General features: G+C 34.4%; 1 protein-coding gene across 7 annotated transcripts in view; it reads right to left on the bottom strand.

The window, feature by feature from the left end:
- Positions 1-19,607, bottom strand: part of GPHN (gephyrin) — a 390,228-nt gene that overhangs the window by 37,875 nt on the left and 332,746 nt on the right. For all 7 annotated transcript variants that reach the window (XM_006915134.2, XM_015591978.1, XM_025049111.1 and 4 more), the window contains one exon: positions 7,294-7,415. In XM_006915134.2, the coding sequence (XP_006915196.1) occupies positions 7,294-7,415 (122 nt within the window). The remainder of the gene's footprint in view (positions 1-7,293; positions 7,416-19,607) is intronic.

Raw genomic sequence — 19,607 nt, 5'->3', positions numbered from 1 at the left:
TGTCCTTAAGTTTACAAGCTAGTACAGAAAACATATAGCACAAATTTAGGTAGATGAGTGAAATAAGCAATGGAATACCATTGATCGAAATCAAATATATTAAAGTAAAAATGCATGTAAAAAGAAATGATATGTGTTGAGTGGAATATAGTAATAAAAATTGGTTTGGGATAATTAGGAAAGGCTTTTTGGAAGATATTACTTTTTATGAGGGTAAGAAAATAATTTCTAAAAGTACAGTAAAACCTAGAGGTTATTCTTAGAAGAATCAGTATTATCATCTCTTAAGGATTAAGAAAGGCAATTGTAATAGCCACTAAAAAAGTCTGTCATTTAGAATGAGAAGAATCTTTTGTCATTAAACACATATTTGTTAAAGTAAAGGATATTTTTTGGTTAACCAATAGAAAATGCTGATAAATGATCAGAAAATAATTATATTGACTCAAAAATTAATACTTCACATTATGAGCAGAAAATGGAAGCAGGCAGTTTATAAAGACGACAAGAACTGATTAAATTTAGATACAATTCTCCCTGATAATTAGAAATTCCCACTTTCAGAACATTTGGTAAACATTAGGAAATTTAGATGTTTCATTCAAAAATTGGAAGATGGAAGGCATTGGGCTTTGCCCAAATAATCACTGTACTGTTAAGTCTATCTTGATAATTCCAGCTAAATGTGCCAGTTTTATAAAAATCCAATTTGCTATCTCAGTGCTTATTTCCCTTCTGTTCATGCTTTAATGTGAAGAGGCAGCTTCACAAATTGGCAGCAGCAGGAGCAGGCAGTTCAAATTCAACCACCACCTATGACAGAGCCAAGCAAGCCCAGCATGACTTGAGTGGGGCAGGCTTCTGTGATGGCAATTTTCCAGAATGGAGAACCCTTTTCTTAATTATGGGAACTTCCCAGCCCTTGAGGCCTTGAAAGGCTCGAAGGTCCAAGTCAGCAATTTGGAAGCTATATTACCATGCTGTTTTAGAGCTAAGGTAGTAATATAAACAGCTCAATAGATAAAATCAGTTTTAGGAATGATATAAGTTCAATTAATGCTTAACTTTACTTAAAAATTTTTTTCCAAGTGGATTCTGTTTATTTGGATCATGATTATATTCAAGAGGTAAATGTGTATGATCATATATTTAAGCCTCAGGGAACAGCTCCCCAACTTTTTAAATTAGAAGCTTCCTAAATCCATTTGGACTTCTGCCCTCACTCCCATTTTATATATCTTTTTCGACTGAAGTTTAAAATGAATCACTCCAGCTACAAAGCTTTACATTGTACTTTTTATGAAGATGTCTTTTAGTCACTAATGCAATTCTGTTGTCAGTGCCATACTTCTTGGTCTCCTATGGCTAAGGTCTTTGGATTCACTTTAAGGGACTCTGTAAAATTCTTCTGGACAATTGCACAACTGGAAGTTTCTAAGTTCCATGGGGTGGTATAGGAAAAGATGGCCGGGCTCTCTAATTTAGAGGATGTACTCCTACTAAGTGCTGTGGACATAGAGTTACCAAGACACACCTTGTCCTAGACTCTGTGGAGCTTACTGTCTGGTGAAAAAGAAAGCACTCTGGCTCAATATGAACAAACCCTTTTCCTACCCTGTTTAGACCATGTGAATAGGAATTTCTCTAAGAAATTTTATCAGGAAATAGGGAAAAGTAAAGAAAAAAGGAAAAACAGAGAAACATGTATGTGCCAAAGGACCAATATCTTAACCAGGTCTGGCCACAATCATCTTGGTTGGCACATGTAATATTCTGTACTTATTTACCTATCCAAACATCCTTATTTATCTTTGACTTTTCCCCCAACAGTAGGGATACAATAGCTCATGCTTCCTTGGGAGGACACAGGAGGCTAATAGGTTATTGAGCCAGCCATGGGGTAAAGAAAACTAGGTCACTTACTGACCTATATTTAAGGTAGAAATAGGATGGAGCTTAGAAGTAGTCCATCCCTATAAAATTACACTAATTTGTGCCAATGTGAAACCTCTAGGCTTGACTAGGTTTGATATTCAGCCCATACTCAGTACTCTCCTCTTTCCTTTTCTGATACTTACTGGCATTTATTGAGTAGCTACCATGTGCTGGCATTGTCCATGAACAACTTGTTTTATATGCCTACCAGCATTTGAAGACAGCATTTGTTTAATTGATCATTCTACCCCTGCTATAAAATAGCTTTGCCTATTGCAGACACTCAACAATAATCATAACATGAATGAAATAAAAATTAAAACACTCTCAAATAACTGTGAATATATGCCAAGATTTAGTTATAAAGATATTCATCATTTACTTACAACTGAGAAAGATTAGAAACAACCTAATGTCTGACAAGGGATTGTAAACATAAATCATATTATGCTTTATACTAGAGAATAACATGTAGGCATTGAAATGATACATCAGAAGACTGTAATGATATGGATAGGTGTTTGATATATTGAGTAAAAAAAGGAAGGTTAAAATAAGAGTATGACTTGTGTTCTCACACACACACATAAACAGTATATATGCATGGAATTAAAGAATGGAAGAGGAATAATACTGAGTAATACGATAATGTGTTAATTTACTTTCTTTTTTTTAACCTATATTTTCTAACTATCTTATTCATCTGTGTAGTACCAAAGACTGGTACAACGCCTGACATAGCATACAAGTTTGTTGAATTATTATAGCATGCCTATCCATATATAATAAAACCTCAATTCTGCCACAGGTGTATAATCTGCACCTTATTTAGAAAGATTATATTGGAATCAGAATAAGGGTGAGTTAAGAGGGGAACAAGACTTGAAGCAGGAAGATGAGTTAAGAGGCTAGTCTCATATATCTAGACAAAAAATAAATGGAGTCCAAAACTAAACCAGGATGGTAAGAATGAAGAGATGGGAATGTAGAAATACTGAGGAAGGAACATCTATAGGCCTTTAAATATAGGGGTAAGTGAAAAAGAGGAACTATTATGACTTTGTTTCAGGCTTCTTCTGGCTTGGGTGACTATGTGGATGGTGGTGGCAGTCACTGGGATAGAAGAACTAAAGGAAATGGAACAAGACGGTAGTGGGGAAGGGGCAGTGAGAGAGGTGGAGGATGATGAATTTAGTTTTGAACATGTTGAGTTTGCACTGCCTACTGAATTCAAAGAAGATGCACTTAGTAAGCTGGTGGATCTAGGCAAAGCTCAAAACAGAGCTAAGATTTGGGAGCCATTAGCATAAGGAATTAGAAAGACAGAAGGCCAAGGGGGAGCCTTAGGATTCCTACATTTAGGGAATGAGCATAGGAAGAAGAGCTATAAAAGCCAAGAAAAGAGAAACTACAAATAAGCATGAAGAAGTAGAAATGGTATATTGCTAGAGAGATGTATTTTTGTGGTAGAGAGACCTAAAGGCTGGGGTTTGTAGGGATTTTATTTGTATTTACAGATACATACCATATAAATAAGGCTTTGTAATCCAGACGAATATTAATCAATATTGAAACTCTTCTGTTCTATGTAATAGCCTTCACAATAGTCTTTTGATTTAATCTCTTTCTTTTTCATTCTACTTTCAAATCTGAGCTCTAGAACTTTCTAAACATTTTTATCACTAGGCAGTAATTTATAGTACATTTCTAGTAGATACGATTTCAAGTGCAAGATCTATGTCTGTTTCAGTGTTTTATCTTCAATAGCCTTTGGCTTAAAATTTATAGGTGATGCATGATTAAGCTTACCATATTCTAGTTAATTCCTGTGATCCATGGACTAGCAGCTTAGTATCTTTGACAACTTGCTAGAAATGCAAACTGTTGGCCCACCCAAGATTTGCTGAATCAAAATTATCATTTTTAATAAGCTCTCCAGGTGATTTACATACGTACAACATACATACACAATACTTCCTGACTGACTGACTGAAAAAGGAATAAACAAATTGGATTCTTATTTCTAGTCCACTTCTAGCTTAAGCCCATGTGATTTGCCTTGGTCATATTATCTTTCTAAAATTATGGTTTATTGTGTCAATTCTTTTTTTTAAAAAAGCTCCAAATTTAACTAAATTAGATAGACTTGCCTAGATTGAAAAGCCTTTCAAAATATGACCTCAAATTCCTATGGAATTTACCTCAATTATCCTCATTACCTGAACTTCTTGTTCTAATTAGTCTGGCTTGCATGGCTGTTCATTTCTTCTCTATTTTATTTTCTGTTTCTCTATTTTTGATGTTTCCATGTTTCCTATTTAACACATTCTCTTTTTCTAACTATATAAATCCTATTCATCTTTCATGTTCTACCTAAAATTGCACCTTTATAAAACTCTGACCACTCCAGTCCATACTGATGCTTCTTTTATGACATATTTATATTATCTTGTCCTCATAATGGTAGCAGAGAATTGTGGTTTGTTAATTTTAAGAAACTCAGAGTACATTTAACCTCTGCCACTAACTTCTATAATGCTTGACAAGTTTGTGCAACATCTCTGGGTTTTAAAATTTGTCTTTTTAAAGGAACCCCAATAGTATTGTGTTTCATACAATGTGAGAAAATATGTCTTAGGGAATGTATATTAATGTACATAAAATATTTAAAATGAATGTTTTTAAAATATAGCTGTTAACTCAGGTATTTGAAGCACCTCTCCCATAATCTTCACTATACCCTCTTTTTAAATAAAATGTAGAATTAACAAAGGCAAAATTCAGCCCAATTCAATCTAAATATGTTAGTCTTACTCAATTTTAACATTGACTGTTAAAATTATGGTAGGTGATAAAAATAAGAGCTGAGTAGAATCATACAGAATTTAAAAACCAGACTCAAACCTTTTAAAAATACAATAATAGAGCTCTTACTCCCTACTCTCATCTGTCATAGTTGAGTAATGGTTCTGTGCTCACTGCCATTCTTGAGCTATTTCTCTCCCTGCTTTAAACATAAGATAGTTTCCCCCATAACCCTGCTTGTTTCCCTGGAGAGCTTCATATACAAGTTTCTGTATAATAATATCTGCTTTCTTTAGTACATGGCTACATAGGAAAGAGAAGAATGAAGAGGGAGGCAACCTTAACAGGCCTGCAGATTAAGTGTACCTTATTTCTTTTGCTAAACTCCCAGCAGAGATTTCCATTAGCAAAGTTATAAATTCTTTCCTCCCACATTTCACCTTTGCATTCTCAACCATTTACCATGGGCCTCTTTAATATAGCATTCTGAGATTGAGAAAGTCTAGATTTGTAATCATTGTATTATTAAAAAATGTTCTTGGTTTTACGTAAGGTATTTCAATCTAACAAAAGGATATACACCGGAGATTTGTACATTCTCAGAATTGCCTACATCTTGTTTATAGTTTTATTGTTCCTTATATGTTGTTTTCAAGGGACATTTGGAGTTACATGTAATATCAACATTATTAGGAAATGTCTACCACAAATCAACAGTGTGGGCTCCAGACAATTAAATATTAGCATATTACATATGAGCCTTTCGATTGTGTTTTGGCCTGTATAATAAGGTAGTAGCAGCATACATAGTAGTATATCAAGTAATCTTTTTTAATATACAAAAGTACAATAATAAGATGAAAAAATGGGCAGAATTATAGTTCAGAACAGCTTAAGGTTAAAAATGGCAATGAAAAAAGCTCCTTTTACCTTATAATATTCCTTAGAGCTCATTAATGCATGTGGAGGGAGGGCAAGAGCCAGTGGTGGGTGAGAAACAAATCCTAAACAGTCTAGCAGGTTTGTTTTCTAGCGTTTCAGGCCTACTCTGTGTTTTTGGAACTCTTGGATTTGTTCTATCTTGTCTCAGAAGTTAATTTTTGTCTTCTTTAAAGGTATATGGGCATCGGGATAATTTTTAGGTGTCTGAAGCTTATGTGAATTGACAGGTTACTGATCAGGTCCAAATTCAAATACTATCCCCTCAGTTTTTTTTTTTTTTTTTTTTCAGTGGTTCTGTCTACTCCCTTCCTAGAGCTAGTGAGCCTGGATCAGGGTGATACTAGGTGACCTGTGACACTGGCTTCACCTGCATGAATTCTATATTGCCTGGTTACTTGGCGATGAACTACTCTAGAACTAAACATTCACGCAAATACAAGTGGTGAAGAATTTATAAAGAATGACATTTGAAAATACATCTAATAAAAAAAAATACATCTAATAGCCTCTACTCCAATGTCTTCTGAAAAAGAAAAAAATACTCAGGAGGAAAGAAGAGAATTTTAAAAGGTGAGATGACATAAAAGTTAGTACTTTTCAGGTTACTGGTAAGATGCTATGTCCAAGGTTTGGACTGTGTTGTGTCCAGTTTGAGCCTAAGCTGGGGTTTATAAGTATGAGAGCATATCTTGTGAAATGGTAGGGCAGAGTCTCTTTCAAAGCACATTTGAGTCTTGAGAAAGCACACATCTTAAGGAAAGAAGGATCAAGGTATAATGAGCTTTACTCAGTGACAAGGCAGTTATGAGAGAGAAGGGGATTATGGGTGACAGATATCATGGTACCCACCATTCAATTTTGTCTCCTAGCTTTATCTCTATCAGTTTGATGTTTCAGTATTACTGAAAGCAGGAACGCCCTTGGTGAACCGAAAATAGTGGCTGGTGAAAGATGGCTGAGCAGCTGTGTTGCATGGTAGTGGGATGCTCAGAAAGAACAGGCTTGATTTTGATCACATGTGAGACAGAGTTGGAGAATCGTAGTTGGGGAATTTAGCAGAGGGCTGAGTTAGTTTAGTAAATATGCTCTTAGAGATGGGCCATTATAGTCAACGTGCTTCCCTTTGAACTTACAAGTGGGTGAAGCCTGGAGAAAACTCAGGCTGCATAAAGATACAAAAAAAACATATAGAAGTCATAGAAAAAAAAAAATTGTACTTAAACTTCAAAGAATCAGTGCTAATTTTGACATTCCTATTCTTGTCACCCATGTCTTCCCTGTCTTTCTTGAAATAAATAAAAGTGTAAATAGGAATAAAACACCATCACCATTAGTTCCACTAGGAGAAAGCAAACACTATCAAAAAAGACTCTGTAAGTTTAATATACACATAGGAGAAAAGAGCAAAGTATTTCTCCTGTTGTAACAGGCATTCCAGGAAAATGTCCTTAAAGGACATAGATATCTTCATAATTCTTTGGCTTCTGAAGAATGAAATAAGTGAAAGTTATGGTATTTAACTGCTGTCTCTTTAGCAACAATTCAACCTATCAGTACTCCCAAAATTCATATTTGCACAATAACAACTTTACAATAAAATCCAATACTTACTTGTCTCCCACAATTCCCAAGTTGATTGTGGGGTAACCATGTTCCTGAATTGTGGCTAAGAGGGTTGAACGATTGCTGTCTCGAATCTTTCCTGGCAAGAGGTCATCTTCAGGATTTAGCAGCTACAAAGCCAAAAAAACCACCACAAATTATTCTCTTAGGATAATTTGCCTATTGTTAATGGAAAAAAATAGATCTAGTAAACAGAGTTTAGCATAGCTAGCATCTACAACAGTACTTGGCACGCAGAAGATATATGCTCAAAGGGTCTTAGAATAAATATTGAAAGTATAAGAAGATGAGAAAATGGTCCTCCGGAAATTTAAATATTGACTAAACAGCAAACTAAATATCACCTTTGGTTACAATTTGACAATTGTGCTCTAGAGATGCTGGCCTTCCCAGTGGTAGCTTACTGGGCAAACTAAATAAAACAACTTTGATTTTAACTCCCAATATTATTTTCCAATTTGTCTTTCATTGAGAACATCTGAGGTAGAGACTGTGTGATACGATATTCTCAAGTCTGAAGAGACTGATCATTTATCTTTTCTTTCAAGCTTTTGATCTCTTTTCTAAAGTGGAATCAACAGTACCTAAGAAGTTAGATTTGAAGGAGACAGGTATCTTGTCTCTTTAAGCAAACTTAAATAAATGATACTAATTACACATACCCACAATTCCATGACTCTGAATTGAATCACACTGTAGAGATTTGATATCTACTATTGTATACCTATGAAGAAAACTATTAGAAGCTTATTCTGTGTTAGGATGTTCCAGTGAGGCAGTGTGGTATAGTAGGAAGAGCTTGGGATTCAGACAAGGTTCAAATTTAAGTTGCCCAACCATGTTATGCCTTAATTTTCTCATTTATAATATACAGTAATAATAACTACCTTGTTAGGATTGACTGAGATAATGAATACTTAGTTAATATAAAAAGAGATTTTTTTCCCTTTTTTATGATATTGAAAAAAACAACTATTTACTCCCTGATTGTACTTGTATTGTTACTCCTAGATGCTAGTATAGATGGAATTAGTTTACAATGTGAACATAATTTAGATTTATTAGATAATAAAATACTGAAGAGTAGGGAGTCCTTAACATACACATAACATACAAGTTTCACTTATATATTAATTTTCAGATGTACTTTGATTTCAGAAATACTATAAAATAAAAAAGTACCTCTTTGAAGTGAGAAAATCTGGAATACTATCTTAGGAGGTTGAAGGCAAGCCTGCATATTTTCGATGCTTAGACTGTTAATATGGCCAATACCCAGGGCTTCATATTAAAGATCTCCCAAACAATAACCTTTAGCTACTTCAGTTTTCCTTCTGACTCATTAGTGATACCATGTGGCCAGACCTTTGGCTTTATGTTGGAAAAGTAGTAGCTTTGCAACCAACTGTCTGTCCCCTTACAATAGCTGGAGAAAAACTGATTGTATTATTCAGATACTGTACTAACTTAGTTTAATCAGATGCCATGTGACATTGCAACCCACTTTCATCCTTAGTCACTGGCAGAGCTTTGAAAATTGCTATCGTAATCAGATTAATTTTCTAATCTTAATTAACAAACAATCATTGAAGTCATAATTTTATAAAGGCCAAGGCTTAGAGCTCTTTAACTCCGTTAATCGGTTAACTTTTTTCAGACAAAAAAAACTTGTGGTTATGTAATTTTTTTTTTTCCCATCAATGGGTACTGACCACCAACTAAGTAAGATTCCTGTTCTGAGGGTGTTTTCTTTGCCATTCATGCTCCTCTCTGCTATTTTTCTGTAAACAGTTCCAGAAATAGCAGAACAATTAGAAGTCATTGGAGAACTAGTTATTTTTCTGTAAAATTGACATAATAAAATAATAGCTAGTTTAAATGAGGGTCTGGGATTTATAGTACGTTTTAAGTATTATCAAAGAAAGAATTGAATGGAAGATTATAAGGCTGAATATACCAGAATAAATTCACAATATTCTCCTTTAAAGCTGATCTTATTCTGGTATCTTATACTTTTGTTCATCTCTGGAATGGTGTCTGAAACTTATTACAGTTAAAATACAAAAGAAAAAAAATACAAAGTAAAATAAAACAACTTATTATCTCCATACCTTGTTATTTTCTTATCTACCACATATTGAATTTCAATTTCCTGTTTCTGTTATTGTCAGTGGTACCACTGTCTTCCCAGGTTTCAAACATTTGATCTTTGCATCTTTCTTTTCCTTTGTAGTCCACTATCTTCCCAAAGGTCTCAGTCTTTAAGAACATTCTAATCCATTTCCTCCTTGACCCAACGTTTTCATTTACTCTCTTACCAATGCCCCCAAAGCCCAATTTTAGGCGTTCAATATGTCTGAATTTCTGTAAAAGCCATATAATTGGCTATCTTGCCTACAAATTCCTTCCTTCTGATAAATAAAAAAGAAACATCAACTTGTAAAACTGTACTATTATTTGCATAACAGATAAACTATACCAAACCATGATATATAACTCAAACTATCTTAAATCAAGCTTGTTCAGACCTATATGCTCTAAGATAAGACCATGGACAGATTTGAAACGATGGTAACTTACATGGACTCAGGTGCTGCAAAGATTAGACTATTTTAGCAAGTTATTTATTTTACAAAATCTGACCAGTCTCTGTCTAGGCCTTACACTTCTACCTTAAAACTAGCCCACCACCAACTCCAGTCCTCAAAATCCTGTTAAATATTATTCTGTACTTTCCCCTTTTGAGACACTACTGAGACTCTGTCAAGGTGATCCTCTCCCTTGCTCAGAAACTTTCATATATCCAGTTTTATATGATCAACAGGTTTCCCTTGCATTAGGACTTTGATAGTCATAGAGGTCCCACCAAGACTTAGACAAGACTCCTTGCCACCAGTATTCTCATACTGAGTACACTGCATGTCACTGAGGTCTCTTGGGCCTCTTTGCTCTGGGGATTCTTTGTTCATGATACTAAGTCCAGCAGTTATGTTAAGCTCTGATCTTTTTTTGTTGAGCTCCCAAAGCTAGATGATATTTATTTTGTTTGTTGTAAGGTCCTAGGAGTTTTTGGTTATCTGATTGAGTTTGTACTAATTTTCGTTTTCTTTGGTGAAGATGTGCTGAAGCGCTGATTTAATACTAACCATTCTGTTTGTCAGCTGGCTACATTGTTGTGTGCCTACAAGAATTTTTCTTAGTTTGTTTATGTTTGAGAAATTGGCTTTGGGAGAGATCTCCTGCCTACCCATTCTGGGTGGCTGATTTTTAGGGTCAGCTTTTACGGATTCAACCTTAGTGTGAAGGCTTTTAGACATAACATATAAGTAATATTTTTTCCTTTTGACTGACTTTTAGCTAATGAATTCATGGATTCATTTAATAAGGAACTCGTGCTACTTCCTGACATACCTCTGGCTTCTATTTTATTGTTCTTGCATTTATCTTTTTAAAAAGCATAATTACATCAAAGACAATTTGGAATTGCAGTGGTCATTTTGGAGTACTTTTGACATGATCTCAATTATTCACTTGAAAGAACTTTTAAAACAAAAGAGGAATACAATTCTGAATATTCAATGATTAGCATTTTTTATTGTTATGCAAAGCTTCAAAATGAGATTTAAATAAAAGTATAAAAAATTTAAGAGTTCTTTTGTTAAACTCTCATGAGGAGGTTCTCTGTCTTGTTCTCCAAAAGAGAAATCACTTAAGTTTATTTTAGGAGACCTCCCACTTTGTTTTTGTTCCTCAGAGATTTAATCCTATGGTCTTGATGGAATAGTCAAAGTGCCTCTGATGGTTTGTAATGATGCTCTTTCTCTCTCTTTTATGCGTTGAAATGGGTTTGTCTGCAGTTTAGACTGTTCCCCTCTTTGCAAAGGGAAGATGATAGACTCTTAGTGGTCAGTAACTCTTTCCATATTCATTGCAAACAGCTCCCTTATACGTCTTTACCTTTTTTCTCTCTCTTTCGGAAAAATTATTAATTGATCAAAAACCAATTCTGGTTATTATTGATACACCTTAGAAAGACCTAGATAGTCCAGATAAACAGATCTAACACAAAAAGAGGGAAGAAAAGTCAATTATAAGATCTAATGGAGCATATTCCTATTCTAAATGGCTTTTAATTAAACTCTGGAAAAAAAGTTTTAATTGAGTTAACTAATTGCTTTGGTTATTAGGTTATAAGAAGAAAAGAGGTACATTCAAACATAATTCAAGGAATCTTTAAGAAATTGGTTTATGAATATAAAGACTTATAAATTGTATTAGAAAAAGGTCCATATTCTATTTCTATTATGATTTCTCCTTGGACAAATTAGACTGATTTATGAATTTTGGTTTAAAAATTGTCCTGTGTTTTCTTTCTAAGTTAGAAAGTTACCACCATGTAAGAAAATTATACTAGAACAATATTGTAGTTATGCAAGTCTTGTATTTACTTTCTCATTTAAAAATTCTAATTTTAATTTTCTAAATTTCCTTTATTGGTTTTGCTAGAAAATAGCAAAATTTGTATTTATCTAAATCTGGGAATGATGATATGGAATGTCTCTGTGAAAAGAGACTGATGAGGCTCAAGACACGCTACCCCCAAATATGGCACCTAGCATACCGAGTATTTTAAGCTGAAGGAAATTTTGGGAAATGGCATGTACAGGGAGGATTTACCCATCTCTGAAGCACATCATAAAACCCTATGAAAGGTGCCTTCCCTATGCCCAAGGAAAAGGAACATCTTGAGTTGTGAAGATAAAGGAACACACAGAGGGATCTGAATGAACAGGCCTTGATAAATTTCCCTCAATTTACAATACTTCCCTCCCACCCTTTGAGGGGGAGCAGAGTTTGCCACCCCAAAATATGCCTTTTGAGATATTGTCTTGAGCTGTTTACTTTTAAGAAACAAAGACTGAGAAAGAATCTTTCACGTTTTCCCTAACTGCCTAAAAGAATTTAGATAGAAGACCTGCTCTAGGAAGGGAGCTATTATTATTGATAACTAAATTTTAATATGAACTAAGTGTGATAGACAGGACCTACCAAGACCATTTGATCAAAGTCCTCTCTGTGTTCCATTGTTAACAATAACCCAGCAAACATTTATTTACCAAATATTTGCTTTTCATCTCTACGTGAAATGACTTTCTGCCTTTTGAAGTCTCAAACCATAACCCCATCCTACCCCCTTCTCCTTAGCTCAAGATGGCCTATAAAACTTGACTGACCAATCTGTCCTTATGGAACTTTTGTATGTACATATGTAAAACATTTGGTTATTTTCTCCTGTTAATTTGATTATTAGTCCAGCTGGAAAAACTTAGAAGGTGGGAAGAAAATTTATTTTTCTGTCCCCACACCTTTGTCTTATCATATTTTTCCATGACTTTCCACTCTTTATCAAAGCTAACATATAAATGTTCATGTTTAACCATTTCTTTAGGTCTTCATTTTCTTATGAAGGCTCTTGTGTCACATAAAAATTATATAAAATAAGTGTGTTTTTCTCTTGTTAATCTGGCTTTTGTTATAAAATTTGGACCCTGAGAAATCGGAAGGGTAAAGAAAAAAGATTTTTTTTTCCTCCCAAGATGAATTCTTATAATACTTTTATCCTACTATTGAGAATTTTTGCATCTATGTTCACCAGAAATATTGGCCTATAATTTTCTTTTTTTGTGTGTTGTTCTTGTCTGATTTGGGTATCAGGGTAATGTTGGCCTTGTAAAATAAGTTAGGAAGCATTCTTTCCTCTTGGAAGAGTCTGGGAAGGATAGGTATTAAATCTTCTTTGAATGCTCTATATCTCCATTGTTTCTTTCCCCTTGTGTTTCTGTATGCTATTTTACTTCGGTGGTTTTCCATAGTGTTTTTCTACGTTTCTTCTTTTTTATCTTTTGTGTCTCAGCTCTGGATTTTTGTTTTATGTTACCATGAGATTTGTATAAAATATCTCATAAATAAAACAGTCCTTTTACTTCTGATAGCATCTTATCTTTATTTGCCTATACAAGTTCTGTCCTTTTCCTCCTCCCCTTTTATATTTTTGTTGTCAAAAATTATGTTTTTGAGTGTGTTTGTTGCCAAATTGAAGTAGCTATCGTTATTTTTAATGCTTTTTTTCTCTTTAACCTTTATGTTATAATTAAGTGTTTAACACCTTATTTTGAAATAGAGTTGCAATTTTCTAATTCCGTCAGTCTGTTTGTCACCTTACTCCAAGTTTTGTGTACTTTTCATCTTTTGTTCCAGGTAGAAATGCTCCTTTAAACATTTCTTGTAATGCGGATTTTATGGTGGTAAATTCCCCCAGCTTCTGTTTGTCTGGGAACGTCTTTATTTCTCTTTCATATCTAATGGTTAACTTTGCTGGATAGAGTAACCTTGGTTGGTAGTTATTATCTGTTCATATTTTGAATATTTCATTTCACTTCTTCCTGGCCTGTAGAGGTTCTGCTGAGAAATCTGATGACAGCCTGGTGGGTTACTATATTTTTCCTTGGCTGCCTTTAGAATGTTTTCTTTATCATTGACTTTTGACAGTTTTAATATAATGTGTCTTGGAAAAGGCCCTTTTCTGTAGAGATAATTAGGTGTTCTGTTAGCTTTTTGTATTTGAATGTCCAGTTCCTTCCCCAGGTTTGGGAAGTTCTCATCTATTATTTCTTTAAATAGGCTCTCTGTTCCTTTCTTCTTTCTTTTTTCTTCTAGGCTACCCATTCTCTTTATGCTGCCCTTTCTAATGGAGTCAGAGAGTTCTCATAGAGTTCTTTAATTTTTTTTTTTAGGTCTTAGTTCTTGCTCCTCTTCTACCTGAATAATTCCAGATTTCTATCTCTGAGCTCACTAATTCTCTCTTCCATACGGTCTGCTCTATTTCCAATGCTTTCAACGCATTTTTCATCTCATTTATTGAGTTCTTCAGCTCTAGAATTTCAATTTGGTTCTTTTTTAGAGTTTCAAATTCTTTAGTAAAGTACTCTTTTTGTTCCTTAATTTTATTCTTGAGCTCAGTGAACTATCTGAGTTTTCTTGTATCTTGTTGAGTTTTTTTTAACAACAGCTATTTTGAATTCTCTATCATTTAGAACATAATCTTCCATGACTTTAAGTTTGGTTTCTGGAGAACTGTCATTTTATTTTTGTGATATCGTGTTACCATGGATGCTCATAGTACTTGATGGATTTTTCCTCTGCAAGTGCATTTGAAGTAGAGAATATATTTCTTATTTGGTACCATTTTGATTTCAACAATTTGGGAGACTGGTAATTAGAGGACTTCCCTTCATTTTTGAGTAGATGGCACTACAGTGCAAGTTTTTATTTTCTCTTACTTGTACTGCTTGTGCCTCTGGGATCTCTGGTGCCTTACTGCTACTGGTGTTGCTGAGGTGGCAGGTGTTACTGTGGTTTTGGGCAGTGCTGTGGGAGTGGCTGAGATGGTGGGTGTCCCCACTACGTCCAGGTTGCCTAGGTCTCATTACCATAATACCACTGAGATCCATTCAGGTTGTTATATGTAGCAATAGTTTGCACTTTTTTATTGCTGTTTCCAGTTTTTGGCTATTACATATAAAGTAGACCATTTATATTTAATATAATTATTGGTGTGTTAGGGCTTACACCTGCCATTTTATTAGTTGTTTTCTGTTTGTTCGCTCTCTTTTTTTTTTGTTTCTCTGTTTTCCTCCTTTTTTTTGGTCTTCTCTTTGGATAACTTGAACATTTTTTAGTATTCCATTTTGATTCACCAATAGTGTTTTTAAATTTATCTCTTTTGTTGATTTTTATAGTGGTTGCAAATAAATATGAATGTTCATCACAACACAGTCTATTTTAATAGTGAAAATGATAAACAAATTAAATATCTAACATTAGGGAATTGATTAAATTAATTATGATACCCATAAAATAGAAATGGTATGCACCCATCAAAGATAGATTGCACATATATATTACTATCATTGAAAAATATTTGTGATATGCTATTTAAGTAAAAAAAAAGCAGATAATAAAATAGTATTTATATGGGCAGAGAAATAAGTATGGATGACTATATATCAAAATGTTTCTTTCTCTTTTGCATTCCACTAGAATGTAAGCTTCATGACGGTAGGGGCTATTGTCTTTTTTTGTTTATTTGTTTACTACTGTATTCCTGGCAACTAAAATAGTATTTGGCACATAACAGAGACTCAATATATATTAAGTAAATGAATGAATGCTAATTTGTATTTTCTAGGTTTTCTACAAGTAAACTGTTACTAAGTCTAATCTCTTTATGTTAAGAATAAATAGTGTATAACCAAAAGAATTAAAAGCAGGGTCCCAAAAGGATATTTGTACACCCATTTTCATAGCTGCATTGCTCACTATAGCCAAAAGATAGAAGCAACCCAAACCTCCACTGATGGCTGAACAGATAAACAAAATGTAGATATTATTATTCAGCCTTAAAGAGGAAGTGATATTACTCTTAAAAAGGAAGGAAATTCTGACACATGCTATGACATGGATGACACTTGACGACTTTTTGCTAAGTGAAATAAGCCAGACATAAAAAGACAAATTCTGTGTGAGTCTACTTACATGAGGTACCTAGAGTAATCAAATTCATAGAGACAGAAAGAAGAATGGTGGTTGTCAGGAGATGGGGGAGGGGGAAATGGGGAGTTGTTTATAATGAGTAGAGAATTTCAGTTTTATAAGATAAAAATAGTTCTGGAGATTGGTTGCATAACAATGTGAATATACTTAATGCTACTGAACCATACACTTAAAAATGGTTAAGATAGTAAATTTTATGTTATGTGTATTTTACCACAATTAAGAAAAAAAATTTTTTAGAATGTCATGGAAACAATTTCAAGGAATAGCAATGTCTTTATAAAAAGAGGCAAGTCAGGAAGATGGTAGGAAGGGAAAGATGGCAAATGAGATTAGATAATGGAACATGGGGTGGAAATATCCAAAGGAAGTAGAAAATGAAGGCTTGAATTTACAAAAGTGGTCAGGATTAGGGCTATAGATATGAGTAATTACCTGCATATATTTGACATGAGAGAAAAACTCTAAGGGAGAATTTAGAGAGAGTGGGGGACACAGCAGAGAACAGAATCTTGGGGGACTACTCCATTTAGGGAATGGGAGAAAGATAAGGAAAAAAAGAAAGAAAAAAAGGAGTAGCAGTCAGGGCATCAAGAAAGAACAGAGTCACAGAACACGAGGAGATAGTTTCCAGGTGGTGAGTGAGGACTGTCATTCATGTTAAATGGTGTAGACAGGTTAGAGAGAATGAAGATCAGAGCAGGAGTTGGAGATCAGAAGGTTATTAGTGTTCTCAGGAAAGCAGTTCCTGTAATGATGGGGCACTAATCATATTTTGGAGTTTTAAGAGAAAGTGAATAATGAGGAAGGAAAGGCAGTGGGTACAGATCTCTCTTTTAACAAATCTAGTAGTGAAGGGCAGGGAACAAACAGTGCAGTAGCTCAAGGAGGCAACAGAGTGTTTAAGTACAGATTTTCTTTGTATATTTGGATGTGGAAGGAGGATGAGACACTAGAGACAGAACAGACACAGAAGACACAGGAATAATTCAGAAACCAAAGTTCTGAAGAAGGTTTAGAAGAATGGGTTTAAAGGTAGAAGTATAGGAATCATCCCTAGAAAAAAGTTAATCTAGTTCAGTTTGAAAAGTATTTTTTAAGCTTCATTTTTTTCCTCCATAAAGTTGATGTCATCTTCAATGAGAAAGCACGGCTGCTGCTGAGGTCTAAAGAGGGTATAAAATGTATGAATGAACTATTCACTGAAGGAACATGTAGGAAATCAATAAGACAGTTACATCAGAATTGTCGAGCAACTTTAAGTGCTAGGTTGACATTAAATAGCAGAAATTTGTAGTGGGCCAGGTAATCACAGTTCTATGACTTTTTTTCAATAATGTTTTTCTGCTTAGAAGCAAAAATGCAAGTGGAGAATGAAGTCATTCCGTTTTGGTGTTAGCACAGTAAGAAAGGAATAAAGGAGTAAAGCTATCTGAAATGTTAGTGAGGGCAACTTTAAAGTGGTGAGCCATGGTCTTTAACCTGGACAAGAAGTATAATATAGCTAGAAGAAAGTAATGGACTATCTAACCTGATAGATTTCAGAGACTGCCACTGAAATGCTGGAGAAATGAAATTTAAGAAAGCTCTAGTGGGAAGCATTGTGCCGTAGTGGGAAAATGTCATTACAGCCAAAAGACTTTCATGTGAAACCAGGCTACATCGCTTGTGCAAAATATATGCTAGGCAAGTTGCTTTGTTTTTGAGTGTCAATTTTCTCTTACATAAAATAAAGCATAATTATACTAACCTCACAGTGTTGCTTTAATCATAAAGCACATAGCATTACTGGGCATAGCAGGCACTCAACTTTCTATTCTTTCTATTAGTGAGGACAAAGATTTTAAAGACTCTAGTTTTATAATAGTAGCTGCTTATGGGAGGCTGCAAAGAATTTTATATGAAGATTCTAGATAGAATTTATATATCTAAATATATATAGCCTCTGCTATTGAGTGGCCAAGACAATTATGTTAAAAAAAAAAAAAAATGGAACGGAATAAGCAAAGGCATAGTGGAGATAAATACACTTAATTCTGTGTGTGTGTGTGTGTGTGTGTGTGTGTGTGTGTGTGTGTGTGTGAGAGAGAGAGAGAGAACATGAATGAACAAATATGAGTTACAAAATATGGCTGAAGGTGACTGAAAAAGTATGCAGAATCTATTGAAGGAATAATTATTGCTAGTATTTTGGGTAACTAGATAGCAAGCATACAATCATGACTTCCTCAAGAAAATGGCATCTGGCTGACTGATGTCCAGTCTAAAGACCTGTAGGTCACTATCAGAACTTTCAAGGGTATCAGAATATATTTTATGAATAAAGACATGATGTAAACAAGTCGAAATTAGAAAATACAACTGGGAAATATAATAAAGGTTGTTAAAGAGGAGGAAAATACAATTTCTCCTAAGTGTAAAACTTGCATCTCCTATTTTTTATTTATATTTACTTCCTAGCTGACTTTATCTAGTCTCATTATTTTAAATACTATGTATATGCTGATAACTTCTAAATGTATATCTTAAGCTCTGTTCTTTCTAAGCTCCAGACGAATTCATGTGATTTGCCTACTCAATATTTCTACCAGGATTTCTAATAAGTATCTCAAATTTAACATGTCCAAAATAGAATTCCTGATTTCTGCTCACCTGGGTAAATGATAACTATGATATCCTTAGAATTGCTCAGGCCAAAAAGTTGGGAGTTCATCTTGACTTCTCACTTTCTCTGATATTCTACTTTGAATTGACTAACAAATTCTATTGGCTTTACCTTTAAAACATATCCTGGATCTGATTACTTCTCACCACCTCATTGCTATCACTCTAATCTAAATCTCTCATTGGAGTATTGCAGATCCTTCTAACTAGTCTCCCTGCTTTTTTCCTTTTCTTTCTTATATGACATATCATATGTAAGCCCTACATTAAAAAATTTAAGACATGTTATATTCCAAGTTGTTTCTCTCCCTCAAAATGGGCTATTTAGAATAAAATGATCTTGTTTCTATGACCTCCTCCAACTTCATCTCCTTTTACTGTGCTTCTTTCCCTCTATACTTCAGCCACATTGACCTCCTTGCTGTTCCTCAAACATGACAAGCATGCACCCTACCTCAGGGCTTTTCTGTTCGTTGTTCCCGCTGTTTGGAACACAATTCCCTTCACATGACATACGCCCTCAATGCCTTCTGATTTCCACTCTAATTTCACCTCATCAGTGAGGCCTGATTACCCTATATAAAATAGAAGATTCTATCAATCAGGTCTGGACAGGAAAACCAAAACTCCTCTAGGGAGGGTGGGAGAAAGGAGGATTTAACACAGGGAATTGGTTACAAACGTGTTGGGAGGTTTGGAGAAACAAAAGGAGAAAAGTGTGTTACCAAAGATCAGTAACTGCAGGAAATCACAATCATTACCAGCGCTGTTGGGGGAAAGTGATGCGACTGAGAATTAGGAGCTTATCCTGGTAATTTCTTTCCACCTTTAATATTATGTTGATGCATCCCAATGGCAAAATCTAACTGGACCACAGCTGGAAAGAACCTGAGGAATAGTTTTCAGGCTTCCAGTTTTATTGTTGAAAGAAGAATATAAAAGGGCTGATGTGGGATAAGTTTCAACAGATAATATCTGGTATATACTTCTACTATTTATCATCTGACACTTTATTTTTCTTCATA

The sequence above is a fragment of the Pteropus alecto genome, unplaced genomic scaffold (assembly GCF_000325575.1).
Source record: "Pteropus alecto unplaced genomic scaffold, ASM32557v1 scaffold276, whole genome shotgun sequence".
Taxonomy (NCBI): domain Eukaryota; kingdom Metazoa; phylum Chordata; class Mammalia; order Chiroptera; family Pteropodidae; genus Pteropus; species Pteropus alecto.
The sequence above is the reverse complement of the archived record's forward strand: the minus strand, read 5'-3'. Positions and strand labels throughout refer to the sequence as shown.